Source organism: Mangifera indica, chromosome 2, assembly GCF_011075055.1.
Source record: "Mangifera indica cultivar Alphonso chromosome 2, CATAS_Mindica_2.1, whole genome shotgun sequence".
NCBI classification, from domain to species: domain Eukaryota; kingdom Viridiplantae; phylum Streptophyta; class Magnoliopsida; order Sapindales; family Anacardiaceae; genus Mangifera; species Mangifera indica.
In genome coordinates, this window is record NC_058138.1 from 12,311,824 (window position 1) to 12,334,697 (window position 22,874).

At 31.5% G+C, this 22,874-nt stretch overlaps 3 protein-coding genes across 3 annotated transcripts; all 3 read left to right on the forward strand.

The window, feature by feature from the left end:
- Positions 1 to 618: 618 nt before the first annotated feature.
- On the forward strand, positions 619 to 6,179 carry LOC123209710 (serine/threonine-protein kinase Nek5-like). The gene is made up of 14 exons (XM_044627840.1): positions 619 to 1,092; positions 1,188 to 1,254; positions 1,358 to 1,423; positions 1,505 to 1,551; positions 1,653 to 1,698; positions 1,814 to 1,894; positions 1,987 to 2,029; positions 2,132 to 2,181; positions 2,483 to 2,564; positions 2,637 to 2,686; positions 2,966 to 3,039; positions 3,389 to 3,440; positions 3,522 to 4,175; positions 4,263 to 6,179. The coding sequence occupies exons 1-14, from the start codon at positions 995 to 997 to the stop codon at positions 5,916 to 5,918; spliced, it is 3,066 nt and encodes a 1,021-aa protein (XP_044483775.1). The 5' UTR covers positions 619 to 994; the 3' UTR covers positions 5,919 to 6,179.
- A 1,690-nt stretch (positions 6,180 to 7,869) lies between these two features.
- LOC123208545 lies at positions 7,870 to 8,516 on the forward strand. The gene is made up of 2 exons (XM_044626075.1): positions 7,870 to 8,236; positions 8,323 to 8,516. Exons 1-2 carry the CDS (start codon positions 7,870 to 7,872, stop codon positions 8,514 to 8,516), a joined length of 561 nt encoding a protein of 186 aa, XP_044482010.1.
- A 9,237-nt stretch (positions 8,517 to 17,753) lies between these two features.
- On the forward strand, positions 17,754 to 18,419 carry LOC123208546. Its single transcript, XM_044626076.1, has one exon. The coding sequence runs from the start codon at positions 17,754 to 17,756 to the stop codon at positions 18,417 to 18,419; it is 666 nt and encodes a 221-aa protein (XP_044482011.1).
- Positions 18,420 to 22,874: the final 4,455 nt, after the last annotated feature.

Below are 22,874 nucleotides of genomic sequence, written 5' to 3' on the forward strand. Positions count from 1 at the left end.
AGTGTGGACCATGTTAGACCATATTCGATATGGTTTGCTATGCTCACAATTCAAGGCGTGTCATGCCATAGCTTGCCAAAAGGGCAAGCTTTGTCGATTGTGTCGACCTACAACATGGCAAGACTTGGAACACAACTAACTAAGACCTTTGAATTGTGTCTCTATAAACTTTTAATAGATTAACCCACAATATTATATATATTTTTATTATTTAAATTTCTTTATTTTTTGTGGGGTAAACCATAATTCTTTGACATAACCCATAAAATAATGGATCTCATATCTTGTAGACCTTACTTTTTTGAGAGTTGGCCCATAGACTGACTCGACCCTTTAAACATGTCAATGAAAGTTTGGACTTCTTTCCTCCACCTATTTATTTATATTTTATTTTTTTATTATAACTTTATCCAATTTTATTGGTCATGTGATATGTTTACACACGAAAACAAAGAATGAATTTATGCATCCAGTGATGAAAGTTGTTTTCATACCAAAACTTGGGTAAGAAAAATTTTAATCACTCTTAATATTAATCTTAATATTGCAATACAAATAAATAAAAATACAAGAAAATCTCGTGTTCTTAAAGGCAAAGCAGTAGAGCTGAAATAAACTCACTCACAGCACAGCTGGATTTGTCGGCGTATACCCATAAGCATAGCCTCACTCAAAATAACAACTTTCTCTAATCTACTACAACTACTACTCCCCGCACAAACAATTTTCCTTTCATATTTAAAAAAAACAAAAAAGTTAATGAGAGTGAAGAGTGAAGTGAGTTATACGATAAAAAGTAGGGAGGAAAAAGAGAAGTGGAAAGCATTGAATCGCATCGGGATTAAAAGACGAGAATCGGAATTGTTTTATTGACCGCAGAATCAAATGATTTGACGATCCATGATCGAAACAGTGGCGCTTCGGCTTCACGCATTGGAAGATTTTACTTGAAGATCCGGTGTTTATAGCCTGGCTGGCTAGTTTGATTGTAGCAATGGAGTCTCGGATGGATCAGTACGAGATCATGGAGCAGATCGGTCGTGGTGCGTTTGGTGCGGCTATTCTCGTGAATCACAAGGCCGAGAAGAAGAAGTTAGTTGTTGAAGAAATGCGTTTTTTTTTGAAAATTTTGAAATGCCTGTGGTATTTGAAGGTTTGTGTTGAATTGGATATTTGATTGATTTCAGGTATGTATTGAAGAAGATTCGGTTAGCGAGACAAACGGAGCGTTGCAGGAGATCAGCTCATCAAGAGGTAGGTGTAATGTAGGTAGTGATCTATTTGTTTGGTCTCTTTTTTTTTTGCGTTTTGTTTCTTGATTTATCGTCTTTTTGATGGACTGTTAACTGAAATGTAGATGAGTCTTATTGCACGAATTCAGCACCCTTACATTGTTGAGTTTAAAGAAGCTTGGGTTGAGAAAGTAAGTCAGTGTTTCTTTTCCTTCAGTTTTCATTTTGAGCTGAATTATAAAACGAGAAGATTTATGAATGTGTAATTGTAGGGTTGCTATGTTTGCATTGTCACTGGATACTGTGAAGGTGGAGACATGTGAGTTAGAAGCTAAAATTAAAACTTGTTTTCTTTCCAGTTCTTCTATTGATCTATTTTATGCAGTATGTTCATGTGGTTCTTGAATAATCTTGTAACAGGGCTGAGTTGATGAAAAAATCAAATGGGGTCTATTTCCCTGAGGAGGTACTTTTGTTATTATTCTTTTTTTTTTTTTTTTTTTTTTTGGCGATGATTATATGTATATTGAAGTACTTCTTTTGGTGTGAACTTATTTATTTTGTGTGTGAACGTTTTCCAGAAACTATGCAAGTGGTTTACACAACTTGTGTTAGCAGTTGAATACCTGCATTCGAAATTTGTTCTTCATCGTGACCTAAAAGTATGTCTATGAATTAGATTATTTGTTTAGCTCTTATCTTTTTTTTCATCCAAAGATTTTATGGTCTGATGTATAAAGTTCCCTGTCCCCAGTGTTCCAACATTTTTCTTACCAAAGATCAAGATGTTCGACTTGGTGAGTTTTCTTTTATGTTCATTGGGCGAAAATTGGGTCCTTCACTTGATATGGTTGTTATGTTACTATGCTGAGTTTGTTCTTTTTTGGTTTGTGTTTCAGGGGATTTTGGACTTGCCAAGACTTTGAAGGCAGATGACCTGGCATCTTCAGTATGTGCTATATGAGAATCTCTCCTTTTTTGTAATATTTATTGCTCTTAGAAAGTTTGAGTTCTATCATGTTTTCTCTTCCAAGTTATATATTCTTTCAGCTTGGGATGATAGTTTGATATGGAAATTAGAAAGTATCCAGTCATGGTCTGAGAAAGTTCCTTTTTTATGCTCAGAGATTCACCTATGAACAATGAAAGTTTATTATAAATGAATTCATAACTTGCAGTATCTTTCTGTGATCAGAGCAACCAATATCTGCATTGCAATGCTAGATTAATGGTTTATATTTTTGATGCAGGTGGTTGGAACTCCCAATTACATGTGTCCCGAACTGCTTGCTGACATTCCTTATGGTTTCAAATCTGATATTTGGTCTCTGGGTATGTGTTTTCTAGAGCTTCTTTGTGATTTGTGGCTTTGTTCTATGGCTAAAGTGATTTTTTGTTGACCAGGGTGCTGCATGTATGAGATGGCTGCTCATCGCCCTGCTTTCAAAGCTTTTGTAAGATTTCTTATGGATCCTTTAGTTGATAGCCAGCCATATATCCTGGTCTTCATCATTTGTTAATAATATGAAAATACTCTTATTATATTTGAAACTAATTGGAAAAGTACTCATTGAAGTTTTACGCTTGTATTTTGATTACCTCTAATGTTGTGTGGTGTATTAATATGCTCTTTGCAAAGGCTCTCTGTAGTTGGCTGCTTTTTAAAGCCATTGTTGATCATGTTAATAATTCTATTCAATTAACCTGATTTTCATTTCTACTTCCCTGTTCAGGATATGGCAGGGTTGATAAGCAAGATAAACCGTTCCTCAATTGGCCCTTTACCTTCATGCTATTCACCATCACTGTAAGTTTTCATGTGCTGTAATGAAGTGTATCATTCTTGCCTCTATACATATACATGAAATATTAGTGGGATTTTATTATTATGGTCAATGATCTACCATGGTGGTTGCTGGGCATTTGATTTTTGGTATGAAATTGGGTGGTGATGGTAAACTGTGGGATCATGCTGCATGCTTGCTCACATCTGTGTGTTGATTTTATTTTTTTCTGTGCTGGGGGAGGGGAGGGATTTCGATTATTTTGGCCACAAGACCAGTTCTTTTTCATGTATTGCCTCATCACCTGCTGTGGATAATCAATATTTAAGTGCATTATAAATATGTTAATTGATTATTTTTTTGCATAAACAGGAAAACTCTTATCAAAGGCATGTTAAGAAAGAACCCTGAGCATCGGCCAAGTGTAAGCATTCTCCAACACTCTGTGTCAACTTTAAGATAAGCTGAATTTCATCTTAATGGTTTAAATTTAAACTTTGTCCAGGCATCAGAAATTTTAAAGCACCCGTACCTGCAGCATTATATTGATCAATACAGGCCAACTTTCTGTCCTCCTGCAACTTCCTCCCCAGAGAAGCCTATTTCAACTGCTCATGGATCTAGGAAGAATATGGCAGAAAGCCAGAGCAGTAATAGTTCAAGTAGCGATAAAGATAGTCTTCTTTCAAGTGACAGAAACACTGAAAGAATGGTGTCCAATAGTGAAAGTAAAGCCACTGACACAGATCTAATTTCCATTGATGATGATGATGGGTCTGAGCAGCCTCCATCAAGTGAAGAAGAACATGTCTCTGATGTTTGCATTGTCAAGATGGACGAAACAAGGGTGATGAAACCCTCTCTCAGTGAACAGGGATCCAATGTTGAATCTAAGCAGCCAAAGACCATAAAAAGTATAATGATGGCTTTGAAAGAAGGCAAATCTAGAGAAAATGGTTCCCCAATGAGAGGCAATCGTATAAAGGCTGTGGGCGTGCCATCCCAAAGAAGTAACACAGAGGCTTCACCCAAAGTCCTGAAGCCCAATGCTGTTTCTCCTGGTTTGAAATCTAATGCTGATACACCAGCAGTTACACAAGCAAAATTAGTATTTGATTCTGCAAAACGGATGCCAGGATCAAATCCATTAAAGCATCAGGTATATCATTAGTTTGTGTTTCTGTATCTCTTTTCTATATTATATTGACATGTTTACTGATTTTCCTCCCACGATTCATCTCTACAGTTACCTTCTATTGACTCCTCTCCTAAGACAAAACCTAGACATGAAGGGGTTCCTCCTCCTGGTCCGATGAAACATGTTGTAGATGCACTCCCTGCTAAGCCAAGGCAAATAACTCCTTCCAATACCGCTAGACGAACTTCATTTTTTGGATGGACTAGGCAAGCTGGAATTGACTCTCCAAACACAGTGAGCAACACTGTGAAACTGGCTCCAGCTGTGATAAATCAGGAGCCTGAGGGAAGTCCTCATCAACTGCCCAATGGTCTCTTAACTCATGTTTATAGGGAGAACTCAAATGAGTCCAAGAAAGCTGTTGTTGGGCCTTCCAAAGCAATGCAAACTGATAGCTGCAATTCTGTCTTATCATCAGTGTCAATTCATGCATTTGAGATTTGTGATGATGCCACAACTCCTATTGACATGGCAGAACAGATAGACACTGATCATGTTACAGTAACCCACTCAGGTGCCTTAGAATCACATCCACGCAGCTGCTCACCTACTTCTTTGCTATCTGAGATGCCTGGAAAGATGTCTGGGCAAAACCATGGATTTGATCATAAAACTGTTACATGCTCGGATGAAATCTTGGGGGCTGTCTCAGATCTTCAGAATACAGTTGCTGATGGGCAAGTGAGCTCAAATTCAGCCACTCAGAGTTCTGAAGAAATATTTGATTGTAAAGAGGAAACCCCTTTTAGCAGGCCTTGTAGTATGGATGATACACCTGTAAGCAGGCCTACTACTATCGACATTACCCCAATTATCAGGCCTAGTTCCATTGATAATACCAGTATAAGCCGTTGTATTGATATTACCCCTATAGTTAGGCCTAGTACTACCGATAATAACTCTGTAAGCAGGCCTAGTACTATTGGTGATTCTCCTCTAAGCAAGCCCAGTAGTAGGCCTGATAAACTGCTCCAATCAAATCCAACATCTGCAGCTAATAATAGTGATGAAAAATTTAGTCTAGGGGAACTTCTATCTTCGGTAGCAGAAAGTACAGCTTCTGCTCCTCCACCTATCTGTAATAGTCAAAGCAGTTTGCAGCTAGAGAAAGGAACTATTTTGGAAAGTCCAGCTACTGCACAACGTTCTCCTGCTTTTGATGATGTCATACATGTTATAAGGCACAGCAGTTTCAGAGTTGGGAGTGAGCAGCAGGTACTGGAAACTGTGGAGATGGGAGTTCAAAATGTTGATGTTGGGAAGCTTATAAACGTTGTTAGGGATGAATTGGAAATGAGAAACATGACCTCCCCTGTGGCCCTTAAATCATCTAATGGCTCTGATGCTGTGAGTTTGAAATCAAGTCTTTCGGATCATTCAAGTACCAAGGAAATGGATGTAAGATATCCCACCTCAGTTCTAATATCTAATTCTTCTGAGCAAACAAAACCATACTCCCCCATGATGGAAGAGGAAACTCCAGCAAAGGAAACCTTAGATGTTAAGTCTTTCAGGCAGAGGGCAGAGGCACTTGAGGGGCTTTTGGAACTATCAGCAGAGTTGCTGCAGCAAAATAGATTGGAAGAGCTTGCAGTTGTTCTGAAGCCTTTCGGTAAAGACAAGGTCTCCCCAAGAGAGACAGCTATCTGGTTAGCAAGGAGTCTTAAAGGAATGATGATTGAGGAATGTGGACGGAATTCATGAAACATCATGTCTGATGGTAAGCTTGTTTTTATTTTCAGTTAATTGATATTGCAATAGTAATGCTTAGCTCTTGTCATGCTTCTGCATATTCAAGTTACACTTGAATTTTTAAATGGAACAATCACATCTGATGTTTCTCCTCTTCTCATTTTATAATTCTTTTAGTGCTTCTGTTGTACATAGTGACAATACAGATGACATGATATTGTCTTTGAGCAAAATTTATTGATAAAATGTAGTATGTGGTGTATTTAAGTTTCAGTGAAATTGTTAATGAGGGCTCTCCATGGTTCTTCTTGGCTGAATTAAACTAGATTAATCTCTGGAGAAATAAAGATAGAATGCATAGCTATGGCTAGAATTTACCTTCACTCGGATGAGTTGAAGGCAAATAGAATCTCTTAACCAATTTCTTCCAAGAGCTTAAGCAGTTAGCATTTGCTTATGTATAATTGTTATTTTTCTTAGTGTGGATCTCAGTTTTGATGTACATTAACAGGTTTAAAGAAACTATTTGGATGGGGGATCTTCTTTGTTATAGTTGTCCTTGCATCTAAAAGTCAGGAGAGTAAATAACGTGGTATTGTTCATCTCATTCATCAACAATGCTACTTGATCAAAATTTGAAGTTTTCTGAAATTAGAAATATCTATGCTTTTGCTTCTCGATTTATAAGGTTGCTCTAACTATAAGGGTGTATTTGGTTAGAGTAATAAAAGTGAAATATTAGCACAAAAATAGATTAACTAGAAGATTACTCGGATAAATTCTAATAAGTATAAATAATTATTATATTTGGTCAGATACAATACAAGAATATCAAGATATTATTTTATTTAAATGTCATAAATATTATTGGATATAATTATTCTAATGTATTTTTCATATTATTTGTTATATTAATTAAAAATAGAGTTATTTTTCTTAAAAAAATGATAAATAAAGTTAAAATTACAACAAAATTAAGATTAGTTTATAATCTTTCAATATCTAATAGGTAATTAGATTACTATTGATAGTAGAAGATTATCAAAAATTTTTATTATTTGAAAAACTTATGATAAACTAAACAAATTAATGTATTTATTAAAATATAGATTATTGAATTAATATTTTACTACTTTGAATGAACCGGCTCTGAATTGTTTCCCCTTTTTTTCTTGTTAACGTCTTGTTTGGGTAAAAATGGGAATAGCAGTGTTTAGTACAATTTCCTCTGAAGAAAGAAAAAATAAAAAGAGTGGTAAAGTACGTACTTCGTGAAATGGGATGACAAGATCTTTTGAGGTATTTTTATATGATAAAGTTCACTTAAAAAGTTTTAGATCGCTAATGATCCATCAATTGTTCACTGGTTCTTAGCCATGAACGTAGTATGGAGATACCCATTTTATTAAACGGTGTAATAGCTAATCACACGCGTGTGTTTTCATCCTCACGGTTTCAATTTCAATCTTTGCATCTATATGAATATTTTCTATATATAAAAAAAAATGATTCCTCGGGTCAAAGTGTTATTGGGTAAACAACGGAACTACATGGGAAACGCCCTTTTCACTCAACAGTCCTGACTTTAAACAGAACAAGAATTTTCATCGTAATTGGGTGGTCACGAATGGTGTCATTTGGCTTTATTCTCAATGTTTCATATTAGACGATGAATATTTTGTCATCTTTTTGCCTTTTTTGAATCTGCATGAGCATGAGCTGCACTTACCACGGAAACGTGGGACCTTGTACTTACAAACAAAGCCTAAAAAGCAAAAGCCTATGGGAGTATGCTCTATACATCTTCTTCATTGCTTCTCAGAAATTGCTTTTAGACTTAGTCAATGCCTTCCATTTATTCTATTATATGACAGACATTCCAATCTCTATTTATAATCTCTTAAAAGAAATCTTGTGTTGTATCTCTGACATACTAGAAAATAACCAACCGAAGCATTCTCTTATGTCTTCACCTACGCATTCCTCCTTTAACGGAGCCTCGCCGCCTGATCACAGCCGGAGTTCTCTCTGCGTTCGGCGATTGATGATTCTACTGGTTTTGTTCTTCGTATTGATTATCCTTGTTATCTCCATTGCATGGTCGATTCTGCATCCCATTAATCCAGTTTTCACTCTCAACTCACTCACCATATCAAATTTCACTCTCTCAAACTCTCGAGTAAACGCCGATTATGATTTCAATCTCTCTGTATACAACCCCAACGAGAAGCTGACCTTGATCATCGATCGTTTCCATGTTATCGTCAAATATCATTATAAAAAAATTCTGTCAGAAAGTTGGGAAAAGCTGGTGAAGTTAGAGAAAACTGGTAATCAAAGTTTAAAAACGCACTTACGTCCCAACACTCGTCAGGTAACCGGGTGAACAAACACTTGTTCAAACTTTTGAGCACAGATTTTAGCAAAAGATTGTTGAATTTGACAGTAGAAGTATATATTAGAACAAGTTTCGAATCTGAGATTTGGCCAACAAAGGAAAGACGCATGAAGGTTTCATGCAACAACTTAAACGTTGAATTTGGTGCCGCAGAAGACTCGGTCACTGGAACAGGGAAGCTCAGTGGTGGAGGAAAGCAATGTAAAGTTTGATTAATTTTGGTCAAACTGAGGTACATAATCAATTTCAGTTGATTTGGCTACAATACAGGGTCATGTTGCCTGTCATGTGAGTCGTCAGATCGCCTCAATCTGGAAGTCCACTTGACGGCTCACATGACAGGCAATATTTCTGTTGTATTCTAAATTTCCCTTTTTGTTTTTTTTCCGGGGGTTCGCCTGTTGCCTTTTTTTTGCTTATTTAGGGTGTTATGATAAATTTAAATAGACACTATAATTTTTTGTTTTCAGTAAATTATATGTTAAAATCCAAGGGTTCACCTCAAAACCACTTTTTCATTTATAGATGATTTAAATAATATTTTTTTCATGCAAAATAAAAAAATTATAATGAAAAAGAAAATTTTGGTATGATATCAAAAATTGAAATTACTGTTTATCTCAACTATTTATTTTAAAATAATCATATAACCTCAAATTAATATAAATCTAAAAGAAAAAAAAAACCTTTGGAGATCTAATAATATATTAGAATCCACTTCTTTCTTTATTCCCCATTTTAGGTTACTATCAATTTCACCGTCTTTCTCCATTTCGCTATTCCATTTTCCATCAACCTTTTCATCTTCTTCCTCAATTCGACAATTTTTGGTTGTTATCAACGATAACTCTTATCATGATGAAAGAGAGGATGGTGAGGACTGACAACAATGAGATCGCGATATTAAAAATATTTTAGTTTAATTTATGATAAGTTATTTTTTAATGTTTTTTCAACTAATCGATGATATAATGTTAATTTTTTTAATCAAATTTAATTTTAGGTGAGGGATTGTTATTTTTTAACACAAAAATGTAGGAATTTTCGCAGAAATGAGTGTATGAATAGAAAGAATTGAAAAAGCCCAATCCTGAATAGTCCCAGTCAAATGTAATTCTATGACTTGTCCAAAGTGTTTTGTAACCACAAATACTTCTGTTAAACAGAAGAAAAATGATAAAAAGGATTGACCAATTTCTATGTTGAAATAAAACATTCCCAAGGGGTGAACAAAACCGGTTAACCGGTTTTGTAAACCAAACTGAATTTTCGGTTTTATAAAAATTATGAACCGAAATTGAACCGTTTTTTACATTAACTGATTTATAACCGAACCGAAATTATTGGATAACCGATCCGGATTTTCGGTTACCCAATTTTAACAATTAATATTTCAATTAAGTTTTTAATATAAATTGTTTTCTTTTCTAATTTTAGCTTTCACTAAACACTAAAGTTAAGTAAATTTTAAATGATTCCATATTTAATATAAATACATACAAATATGATTCAATTGAGTATTAAATTAATTTACAAAATAAGTATAAATTAGGAAATTGAAGAAGTGTAGATCGGTAACATATTCTTTTCGCACTTTACGTCAATATCTTCAACCTGTAGATAATTAATGAATCAAGAAAATAAGTTAAAAAAAAACTAGCATTAGAAAACTCTCTTACACCTAAATATAAATTCAATATCATTCATTTCACATACCAAGATGTTGAACATATAGTCAATAAATTTTGTAAACCATAACTATGTAACTAAATGAACAACACACAAAATTAAAAAATAAATAGAGAAATAAAAACTTGAGACTAAAGTATGAGATTGAATTGAATAACTCACCACGAAGATGACAAAATGGCATTGAGACTAGAGAGATTGTATCAATCATCCTCCAAATGAATAGTAGTAGTTCCCGTTGGCGAGGGTGAAAATTCTTCAAAAAATAAAAAACAAATAATACATAAGATATAAATAACTCATTTCATGATTATATCATTTAATATAACTATTTTTAAATCACAATCAATCATAATATTTACAACATGTATCATAAACAATTTACAAATTATATATGCATGTTTGTGAATAATTTTATTGTTTACCTGATTCAATGTTTGCTATCTCTTGCAAGCTTTGTTCAATTATAAATGGTTCACGTGATCCTTGGATCCAATCTTGTGCACAAATAAGAGCCTCTACCATCTTAGGAGTAAGAGAGCTACGAAACGGATCTAATACACGACCCCCAGTACTAAAAGCTGACTCAGATGCAACAGTTGAAACAGGCATAGCCAAAACATCTCGTGCTGCCAAAGAGAGAATTTGATATCTTGGTGAGTTCATTTTCCACCAATTCAAGATATCAAACTTCTTGTCTCTATCATCATTAATGTCTTCGGCTAGATATTTATCCAACTCAGATTTAGGTTACATAGCTTGTTGTCCAACCCTTTCTTCATTATACATAACCATTATGAAATCTTCAAGATCAAGATTTACATCACCAATATCAACATTGCTCATACCTTGAGATTCTTCAGTTGATTGCATACCATGAGAAATATTAAGCAAACTGTATTCTTCATATAAAGCATACAAAGTCTCTTTTGCTTTTGTTTTCAACTTATCAGCATCAACAACATCATGTGAATGATTAATAACCCAATTCATATACTCTAACTTGTACCTAGGATCCAATACCACTGCAATGAATAACATTAGGTTAATATTATCAATATTCCCCCAATATTTGTCATGTTTTCCCTTCATCTTTTTAGCCATTTGACATCATTTATGATCACTGCTTTTACACCATGTCGAAATCTTCAACCCAATGCCATATATTTCTCTCATATATGCATTACCTGTAACATAAAGAGAACCAGACACATGTAGAGTTGCATCATAAAAATTTTTTAGAAAAGGCAACAAATAACGGGCAGATTCCCAATCAGTAGGCGTAGGAACACCCTTATACTTATCCCCATTAAGCTCAGCTCGATACTTACTATCTTGAAGCTCTTACAAGTCAAATGCTCTCTGAAATTTTATAGCCACATCCAACATCAAATAAGTTGAGTTCCATCTTGTTTCAACATCAAGAGCCAACAAACCTTTACTTTCAATTTTTTCTTGTTCTACACAATCTTTAAACTTTTTCAATCTCATTGGAGAAGACCTTACATACCTTACGGCGGAACGAATTCTAAAAATAGAGTCATCCATATCTTTTAACCCTTCTTTTATAGTTAGACTCAATATATGCGCACAACATCTCATATGAAGATAGTCACCATTCAATACACTACTATTCCAACGTTCTAACCTTTGTTTAAGATAATTTAGTCCTGTATCATTAGAGCTTGCATTATCAACGGTTATGGTGAGTATCTTAGAAATTTTCCATTGAAGCAAACAACTCTCAACTACCTTGCCAATAGTTAAACCTTTATGACTCGAAATAGGACAAAAATTTAGAATTTTTTTGTTTAATTTCCAATCCTCATCAATAAAATGAGCTGTAAGACACATGTAATTGAGGTTCTGACAAGATGTCCATGTATCAGTTGTGAGACAAACTCTATGAGGGAACTTAATAAAGAAATTTTTCAACTTCTCTTTCTCCTCAACAAAAATTTTAAAACAATCTCTAGCCACAATAATACGTGAGGGAACTTGAAATCTAGGTTGTGCCACACTCATCATTTCACGAAACCCTTCTCGCTCCACAAACCTAAAAGGTAACTCATCTCTAATGATCATTTTTGCTACAACATGTCTAATTAAATATTGATCAAACTTCCAAGAGTAAAGTGAAGGATGTGTGGAAGTAGCCTCAACACCACTTGAGAGATCATGTGTGTGTTTTTGAAATATTAAAATCTTTTGTCTCTTTTCCTCCACATTCAAAGGATATTTTTTACATCTACTTAAATGATTGCGTAAAGAACTAGTACCACTTTTGCTAGGACATGCAAGGATAGCCCCACAATAATTACATGAAGTTGTAACATCATCTTTATTTTCACAATCATTTTTTATAAAATGATCCCACATATCAGAAGCATTTTTCCTAGTTTTTATAGAACTTACACGTTTGAGGTCTTTAGTTAGTAATGGAGCTACAGAATTCCCACTGTTATCGCCGATGGACAACATCTATAATAATAATAATAAATTATTATGTTAATAGGCATTAATAATCACTCAATCATTAAACAACTAACAAATCTCATCCTAGTAGATAGAAAAGCTAACAAAAAGCATTTAAAAAAAGTATGAACTGTGGGTTAAAGAAAAACAAAATAATCCAAATTCTGATGATATCACGTTTGCAAAAATTGAAGGAGCTACATAAACCCCTCATTTTCTGCTAGTAACAGAATAACTTAAAAATCTTTCACTATTTACAAAATCAACTCATTTTTATTGCACATCTTGGTGTTCACATAATTATTTTGAAAGAGTTTTTTAAAAACAGTGATTAATTAGGCATTATATGTATTTCACTCCACATCTTGACGATTGGTGAGAAGGAATAATAAGTATGCTACTCATGATAAATATTTTAGGCCACAAAGGCTTTATATAGAGGAGATTCTAAGCCTTGCCTCGCTTACTCACTCAGTTGGTCCTTTATGTGACTATTCTTAGTCCATGCATGTGTTTAACATCACTGACACTATTCTTTTATGTTAATATAGTGATTGTGAATAACAAATTCAACGAGCTCTCAATCAAGTTTTATGCCCACAAACTATTTAACCAACTACTATTCTCAATAAATGATGGTAGAAATATATATTATATTATTAATTATACGGAAGCCAATGAGAATAGATAAAATTGGAAATTAATTAGTTTTAAACCACTGATGGTGCAATTTTTCATCATCAATTATACATCATCAATTATAAATTTGCTTGGAAAACTAACTGAAAATTGGGAACATCTCTCATAACAAGACATGTCCATATACTACCATAAAAGAAAACAAAACAACACAAGAACCCTAATCAATCAATTTTCAATCACTAACAAATCACAAACCCAGTAGATACTCTTATGAGTCATAAGCCAGAGTCACTAACAAATCTCATCCCAGTAGATATAAATCTACATAAACATATAGGCAATAATCTAAGAAAACCAAATTTTCATGCTTTTAATAAGAACTTTACAATTGAATACTCACCTATAAGAGTTGTGGCGGTTTGTGGTGGGTTTCAATATCTTTTTGCAAGCCCAAAATCAATGATAAAAATCTGCTGCAAGAATAGAGAAGAGAAAAAAATATGGCAGTGAAGATTGTTGCAATGCAAGCAAGAATGAAGAAGAGACAATGAAAAAGAAGAGAAAAGAAGATGAGACGTGTTGAGCCTTGGTTGCTTGCTTCTTGGATAGCTCTACAACTGCAACAATTCTGCACACTAGCTGGCTAGGTGCTTGGAGATAGACAAAGAAGGAAAAATTACAGAAAAGGCCGGAAGTAAAGGAAAAGATAAAAACCTTTTTTCTGTAAATAAACTTTTGACTTTTTATGTTAATAAAAAAGGGTAAGTTTCAATTTTTAGGATAAATTTTTTATTATTTTTTAAATTTGAAAATTGAACCGGTTATCAGTTAATCGATTTTTTAATTTGAGTAAACCGAAAACCGAATCAAATTTTTGATTTTTGTAATATTTTGACCCGGTAATCGAACCGGTTTTATGGGTAACCTATTTTTCGGTTCGAATGCCGGTTCGGTTACTATTTCAGTTCGGTTATTGGAAATTTTTGAACACCCCTAATTCCCGTGAACTTACTCAAAAGAAGATTCAACAAAGGGTGTTTTACTTTCATATTGATAAAGAATAAATAAATACACTCTTTAAATTTATATCATTTTCTGCCATTTCAAATTAAATGCAATCTTTAATTGAATACATTTATTTACCAATTATAAATAACTGATTTATTTATTATTATTATTTTATTATAACAAAAAACCCATCAGAGAATATTTGAATTCATATTCTCTTATATATGATATCTTTTCTCTTACTATTCAAATTATCCTCAAAGAGGTACCTAATTTACTTATTATTATGTAGTGAAATTTGAAAGACAAATAGCCATTATACCCATTTTTTACATGCTATTCAACCACTATTATGATAGAAACTTCACTCAAAACACAATGTGGAAGAGTAGAATTTGGCAGACTCTCATGGTAATGTAACTTATAAAAGTCTAATTTTACTGATCTTATCATTTAAATAAAGGGTTGTACAAAGGTATAAAACATATATAACATAACTATAAATGTAAGCTTTTAAACATCAAATTGAACCACGTTAAAAATAAATTATTGCCCTCGTAATCTCTTACACAAAAGTCACATCAACAACTTAGCTAATTATTAGATCTTGCATAAGATAATATCATTGGTTTAGGTATTTTTTATAGGTAAAAATTTTCAAATAAGAAAAAAGAGATTTAATTATCAAACATTAAGATAATTTGAGTGATAAAAAGAGAGATTTTAAATAATATAAAAGAATAAGAGATTAAATTAAACTTTAACTAATCTAATTTAGTTGTATCAATCTAAAATAGACAGATTTGTTAAGTAAGATTTAAAAAAAAAAGTTTTTAAATAAATACATCGAAGACACAATTTTTGTGGTATTGAAATATAAATAATATTAATATATTGTCTATATAATATAGAGGTTAATGTATATTGAAAAAGTGGGATAGATTTTTGGAAGAACATTTAAAATGGGGTAATTATTTTCTCAATTAGTCAAATGTAGACACGTTCATTGGGTTAGGCCAAATAGAGGCCCAACCCAAAATTATGAAATTTAAACTCAGTCAAAAAAGGCCCAACCTGACAATGCAACGTGTTGGGCTTGGCCTATGGGCTTTTTGAGTCGAGTTATGGGTTTTAATATTAAGTTCATAGGTTGACCTGATCCAACTCAACATTATTTAAAAAAAAAAAAATTAAAATATATATATTTGCTTTTGCTTGTGGCAGAAGCTAGAACATTTTCTGCCACAAAGGCAAAAACCTTCAATGGTTACTACCTCTGACTAGTAGTTGGTGTTTAATTTTTTTAATTAATTAATTTATTTATTTTTCTCTATATAAACCAATCCAACTCTTTTTCATTTTCAATTTTATTTACAAATCTCTCAATGTCTCAATCTTAATTCTTTTATTATATTTTTAATCTCATTTTCTCTTATAAACTCTCTTTCAGAAATTATCTGAATTCACAAATAATAATTATTTGTGTTTATAACTTCATTTTTATTTTTATTTTATCATTACAAAATATTACAAATGGATCTAATGTCAAATGAATTTAATCCATTTGAATATTATTATGCTAGTGTTGATGATATTATTAATGATGCACACGGTGGAATAGGTGGAGCACTAACAGGTGAAAGTGGTACGAATACAGGTTCATATTATTTGACAAAGAGATAAAGAAAACAAACGTTAATGGTGTGGGAGCACTTCGATCTAATAGAAAAAACGATAAAAGAAAAATTAATTCACCGAGTAGTATGTAAACATTATGGCTCTTGTTTGACATGTGCAAGTATGAGTGGCATGAGACATCTTCACCGACACGTTACTGATTACTATAAAAAATTTTCACATAGGCTTAGAAGACAAAAACAAACTGCATTCACTTGATTGCGGTTCATTGGTCCAGAGGCCAGTTTAGTAAGAGGTTTGATTAGTTCTAGACACATGGGAGAAATGTCAATTTTCATGTATAATCAAATGAAGATGTGTGACTACATGACCAGATATATAGTTGCTTCTAATCAATATTTTAGTTATACAAATGATGAAATTTTAAAATTGATGATGCAAAATAGTGTTCAACCAACATTTAGAAGAATTTTTAGGTCAACTCTTAGGTTAGATATCCTGAGAAATTGTAAATTAATGAAATTAAAAGTTATTGGAAAATTGAGTAATTTTAATGATGTTATTTTAAAAACTTCTGATTTATGGAGGGCTATAAATCAAGCTATAGAATATGTTTGTGCTACTGCACATTATATTAATTTTGATTGACAGTTATGCAAAAAAATTATTACATTTAGAAATTTTGAATATTCGTATGATAGTCTTACAATTTATCATGCAATAAGAAATATTTTTGAGGAATATAAAATTGATAATTCTATTTTTTTAATTACTTTTGATAATACCAAAAATAATAGTAAAATTATTGAATACATATATAATCATTATCTCCTTCATTTAATAAAAAATTATTTCATATTAAGTGAACTTGTCATATTAATAAAATATGACCACAAAAATAGATTAACTAAAAGATTATTGGGACAAATTCTAATAAATATAAATAATTATTATATTCGGTTAGATATAATAAAAAAATAAAGATATTATTTTATTTAAATATCATAAATATTATTGGATATAATTATTCTAATGTAATTTTCATATTATTTGTTATATTAATTAAAAATAAAGTTATTTTTATGAAAAAATTGATAAATAAGATTAAAATTATAACAAAAGTAAAATTAATATGGTAATATTTCAATATTTAATGGGTAATCAAATTATTATTGATAATAAATTATTATTAGAATTTTTTATTATTTGTTAAACTAAATAAAGTAATATATTTATTAAAATATAGGTTATTGAATTAATATTTTATTACTTTGAATGATCCGACTCTTAATTGTTTCCTGTTTTTTTCTCTTGTTAACTTCTTGTTTGGGTAAAAATGGAATAGCCGTGCTTAGTACGATTTCCTCCGAATAAAAAAGTAAGTCGTAAAGTACGTACTTCGTGAACTGGGATGACAAGGTCTTTTGAGATATATGTTAACAGTCTCAATTTCAATCTTTGCATTTATATGAATATTTTCTATATATTAAAAAAAAAAATGATTCCTGGGTCAAAGTGTAACTGGGCAAACCGAACTATATAGGAAACGGCCCTATCACTTTTTGACGTTAAAAGCAGAAAAAGAATTTTCAACCTAATTGGGTAGCCACTAATGGCGTCATTTGGCTTCGTTCTCAATGTTTCATATTAGACGTTGAAAATATCTTTTTGTCGTTTTTTGAGTCTGCATGAGCATGAGCCGCACTTTCCACAGCACTTTCCACAGAAACTTGGCACCTTGTACTTACAAACAAAGCCGAAAAGGCAAAAGCCTACGGGAGTATGCCCCGTACATCTTCTTTATTGCTTCTCAGAAATTGCTTTTACACTTAGTCAATGCCTTCCATTTATTCTATTATATGACAGACATTCCTACGTCCGTCTCTCTACGAAACGGAAACTACGCGGCTTCCAATCTCTATTTATAATCTCTTAACAGAGATATCTTGTGTTGTATCTCTGACGTCCTAGAAAATAACCAACAGAAGCATTCTCTTATGTCTTCACCTACGCATTCCTCCTTTAACGGAGCTTCGCCTCCTGATCACAGCCGGAGTTCTCTCTGCGTTCTGCGATTGATGATTCTACTGGTTTTGTTCTTCGTTTTGATTATCCTTGTTATCTCCATTGCATGGTCGATTCTGCATCCCATTAATCCAGTTTTCACTCTCAACTCACTCACCATATCAAATTTCACTCTCTCAAACTCTCGAGTAAACGCCGATTATGATTTCGAACTCTCTGTAGACAACCCCAACGAGAAGCTGACCTTGATCATCGATCGTTTCCATGTTATCGTCAAATATCATTATAAAGAAATTCTGTCAGAAAGTTGGGAAAAGCAGGTGAAGTTAGAGAAAACTGGTAATCAAAGTTTAAAAACGCACTTACGTCCCAAACACTCGTCGGGTAACCGAGTGAACAAACACTTGTTCAAACTTTTGAGCACAGATTTTAGAGGAAGATCGTTGAATTTGACAGTAGAAGTATATATTAGAACAAGTTTTGAATCTGAGATTTGGCCAACAAAGGAAACACGCATGAAGGTTTCATGCAACAACTTAAAAGTTGCATTTGGTGCCGCAGAAGACTCGGTCACTGGAACAGGGACGCTCAGTGGTAGAGGAGGGCAATGTAAAGTTGATTTTTCAAAGGCTGACTAATTTTGGTCATATTGACGTACATAATCAATTTCAGTTGATTTGGCTACAATACAGGGTCATGTTGCCTGCCATGTGAGTCGTCAGATCGCCTCAATCTGGAAGTCCACTTGACGGCTCACATGACAGGCAATATTTCCGTTGTATTCTAAATTTCCCTTTTCTTTTTCGGGAGTTCGCCTGTTGCTTTTTTTTTTATTTTCTTATTTAGTGTGTTATGAATTATAATTGTTTTTAGTAAATTATATGTTAAAATCCAAGGGTTGACCTCAAAACCCCCTTTTCATTCATAGATGATTTAAATAATATTTTATTCATTAAAAATAAAAAAATGATAATGAAAAAGAAAATTTGGGTATGGTATCAAAAATTGAAATTACTGTTTATCTCAACTATTTATTTTAAAATAATCATATAACCTCAAATTAATATAAATCTAAAGGAAAAAAAATCTTTAGAGATCTAATAATACAAGAATCCACTTGTTTCTTTGTTTCCCATTTTAGGTTATTATCAATTTCACAATCTTTTGCTATTTCACTATTCTATTTCCCATAACCATATTCATTTTCTTTCTCAATTCGACTATTTTAGGTTGTTGTCAATGACAACTCTTATTATGATGGGAGAGAGGGTGGTGAAAACTGACAACAATAAGATCGTAATATTAAAAATATTTGAGTTTAATCTATGATAAACTATTTTCTAATGTTTTTTCAACAACGTTAATTTTTTTAATCAAATTTAATTTTAGGTGAGCGGTTGTTATTTTTTAACACAAAAATGGAGGAATTTTCACAGAGATGAGTGTATGAATAGTAAGAATTGACAAAGTCCAATCCTGAAGAGTCCCAATCAAATGTACTTCTACGACTTGTCCAAAATGTTTTGTAACCACAAATACTTTTATTAAACAGAAGAAAAATGATAAAAAGGATTGGCCAATTTCTATGTTGAAATAAAACATTCCCATGAACTTACTCAAAAGAAGATTCAACAAAGGGTGTTTTATTTTCATATTGATAAAGAATAAATAAATACACTCTTTAAATTTATATCATTTTCTGCCATTTCAAATTAAATGCAATCTTTAACTGAATACATTTATTTACGAATTATAAATAACTAACTTATTTATTATTATTATTATTTTATTATAACAAAAAACTCATAAGAAAATATTTGAACTCATGTTCTCTTATATATGATATCTTCTTTCTTACTATTCAAATTATCTTCAAGAGGTACCTCATTTACTTATTATTATGTAGTGAAATTTGAAAGACAAATAGCTATTATACCCATTTTTCACATGTGGATCAACCACTATTATGATAGAAACCTCACTCCAAACACAGTGCGGAAGAGTAGAATTTGGCAAACCCTCATGGTAATGTAACTTATAGAAGTCTAATTTTACTGATCTTATCATTTAAATAAAAGGTTATACAAATGTATAAAATGTATATAACATAACTATAAATGTAAGTTTTTAAATATCAAATTGGATCAAATTTAAAAAAATTATTACCCTCATAATCTCTTACACAAAAGTCACATCACAAACTTAGCTAATTATTAGATCTTGCATAAGATAATATCATTGGTTTAGGTATTTTTTATAGGTAAAAATTTTCAAATAAGAAAAAAGAGATTTAATTATCAAACATTAAGATAATTTAAGTGATAAAAAGAGAGATTTTAAATAATATAAAAGAATAAGAGATTAAATTAAACTTTAACTAATCTAACTTAGTTGTATTAATCTAAAATAGACAGATTTATTAAGTAAGATTTAAAAAAAAGTTTTTAAATAAATACATCGAAGGCACAATTTTTGTTGTATTGAAATATAAATAATATAAATATATTGTCTATATAATATAGGGGTTAATGTATATTGAAAAAGTGGGATAGATTTTTGGAAGAACATTTAAAATGGGGTAATTATTTTCTCAATTAGTCAAATGTAGGCACATTCATTGGGTTAGGCCAAATGGAGGCCCAACCCAAAATATGAAATTTAAGCTCAGTTTGAAAAGGCCCAACCTGACACTACAATGTGTTGGGCTTAGCCTATGGGCTTTTTGGGTCAGGTATGAGTTTTAATATTAAGTCTATGACTGACCTGATTCGACTCAATATTATTTAAAAAAAAAATTAAAATATATATATTTGTTGTTGCTCGTGGCAGAAGCTAGAACAACTTCGCCTACAAAGGCAAAAGCCTTCAACGGCAATGGCTACTACCTTTGACTAGTAGTTGGTGTTTAATTTTTTTAATTAATTAATTAATTTATTTTTCTCTATATAAACTAATTCAACTCTTTTTCATTTTCAATTTTATTTATAAATCTTTCAATATCACAATCTCAATTCTTTCATTATACTTATAATCTCATTTTCTCTTATCAACTTTTATTTGAAAACTATCTGAATTCACAAATAATAATTATTTGTGTTTATAACTTCATTTTCATTTCAATTTTATCATTACAAAATATTACAAATGGATCCAATGTCAAATGAATTCAATCCACTTGAATATTATTATACTAGCATTGATGATATTATTAATGATGCACAAGATGGAATAGATAGAGCACTAGCAGATGAAAGTGGTACAAATACAGATTCATATTATTTGATAAAGAGATAAAGAAAACAAACGTCAATAGTGTGGGAGCACTTCGATCGAATATAGAAAACGATAAAAAAAAATTAATTCATCAAGTAGTATGTAAACATTATGGCTCTTGTTTAACATGTGCAAGTACTAGTGGCACGAGACATCTTCACCGATATGTTTCTGAATACTGTAAAAAATTTTCACATAGGCGTAGAAGACAAAAATAAACTGCATTCACTTGATTACGGTTCATTGGTCTAGAGGCCAGTTCAGTAGGAGGTCCGATCAGTTCTAGACACATGAGAGAAATGTCAATATTTACGTACAATCAAAAGAAGATGTGGGACTACATGACCAGATATGTAATTATTTCTGATCAATCTTTTAGTTATGCAAATGATTAAATTTTAGAATGGATGATACAAAATAGCATTCAACCAACATTTAGAAGAATTAGAAGGTCAACTTTTAGGTCAGACATCTTGAGAAATTATGAATTAATGAAATTAAAAGTTACCGAAAAATTAAGTAATTTTAATGGTGTTATTTCAAAAACTTTTGATTTATGGAAGGCTATAAATCAAGCTATAGGGTATATTTGTGCTACTGCACATTATATTAATTTTGATTGACAGTTATGCAAAAAAATTATTTCATTTAGAAATTTTGAATATCCGCATGATAATCTTACAATTTATCATGCATTAGAAAATATTTTTGAGGAATATAAAATTGATAATTCTATTTTTTTAATTACTTTTGATGATACTAAAAATAATGATAAAATTATTAAATACATATATAATCATTATCTCCTTCATTTAATAAAAAATTATTTCATATTAAGTGAACTTGTCATATTAATAAAATATGACTACAAAAATAGATTAACTAAAAGATTACTGGGACAAATTCTAATAAATATAAATAATTATTATATTTGGTTAGATATAATAAAAAAATAAAGATATTATTTTATTTAAATATCATAAATATTATTGGATATAATTATTCTAATATATTTTTCATATTATTTGTTATATTAATTAAAAATAAAGTTATTTTTATGAAAAAATTGATAAATAAGATTAAAATTATAACAAAAGTAAAATTAATTTGATAATATTTCAATATTTAATGGGTAATCAAATTATTATTGATAATAAATTCTAATTTATTAGAATTTTTTATTATTTGATAAACTTATGATAAACTAAAAAAGTAATGTATTTATTAAAATATAGGTTATTGAATTAATATTTTCCTACTTTGAATGAACCGGGCTCTTAATTGTTTCCTTTTTTTTCTTGTTAACTTCTTGTTTGGGTAAAAATGGGAATACCAGTGTTTAGTACAATTTCCTTTAAAGAAAGAAAAAATAAAAAGAGTGGTAAAGTATGTACTACGTGAAATGGGATGACAAGATCTTTTGGGATGTTTTTATGTGATAAAGTTCACTTAAAAGTTTAAGATCGCTAATGATCCATCAATTGTTCACTAGTTCTTAGCCATGAACGTAGTATGGAGATACCCATTTTATTAAATGGTATAATAGCTAATCACACGCGTGTGGTTTCATCCTCACGGTTTCAATTTCAATCTTTGCATCTATATGAATATTTTCTATATATTAAAAAAAAAAAAATGATTCCTTGGGTCAAAGTGTTATTGGGTAAACGGAACTACATGGGAAACGCCCTTTTCGCTCAACACTTCTGACTTTAAACAGAACAAGAATTTTCATCGTAATTGGGTAGTCACGAATGGGGTCATTAGGCTTTATTCTCAATGTTTCATGTTAGACGTCGAAAATTTTGTCAACTAAAGAT

Coding starts and splice junctions, on each gene's coding strand:
- LOC123209710 (XM_044627840.1), top strand. CDS start 995: ATGGAGTCTCGGATGGATCAGTACGAGATCATGGAGCAGATCGGTCGT. Junction 1,424..1,504: donor AAGAAGCTTGGGTTGAGAAA/GTAAGTCAGTGT, acceptor GTGTAATTGTAG/GGTTGCTATGTTTGCATTGT. Junction 1,552..1,652: donor TACTGTGAAGGTGGAGACAT/GTGAGTTAGAAG, acceptor ATCTTGTAACAG/GGCTGAGTTGATGAAAAAAT.
- LOC123208545 (XM_044626075.1), top strand. CDS start 7,870: ATGTCTTCACCTACGCATTCCTCCTTTAACGGAGCCTCGCCGCCTGAT. Junction 8,237..8,322: donor GGTGAAGTTAGAGAAAACTG/GTAATCAAAGTT, acceptor TTTTGAGCACAG/ATTTTAGCAAAAGATTGTTG.
- LOC123208546 (XM_044626076.1), top strand. CDS start 17,754: ATGTCTTCACCTACGCATTCCTCCTTTAACGGAGCTTCGCCTCCTGAT.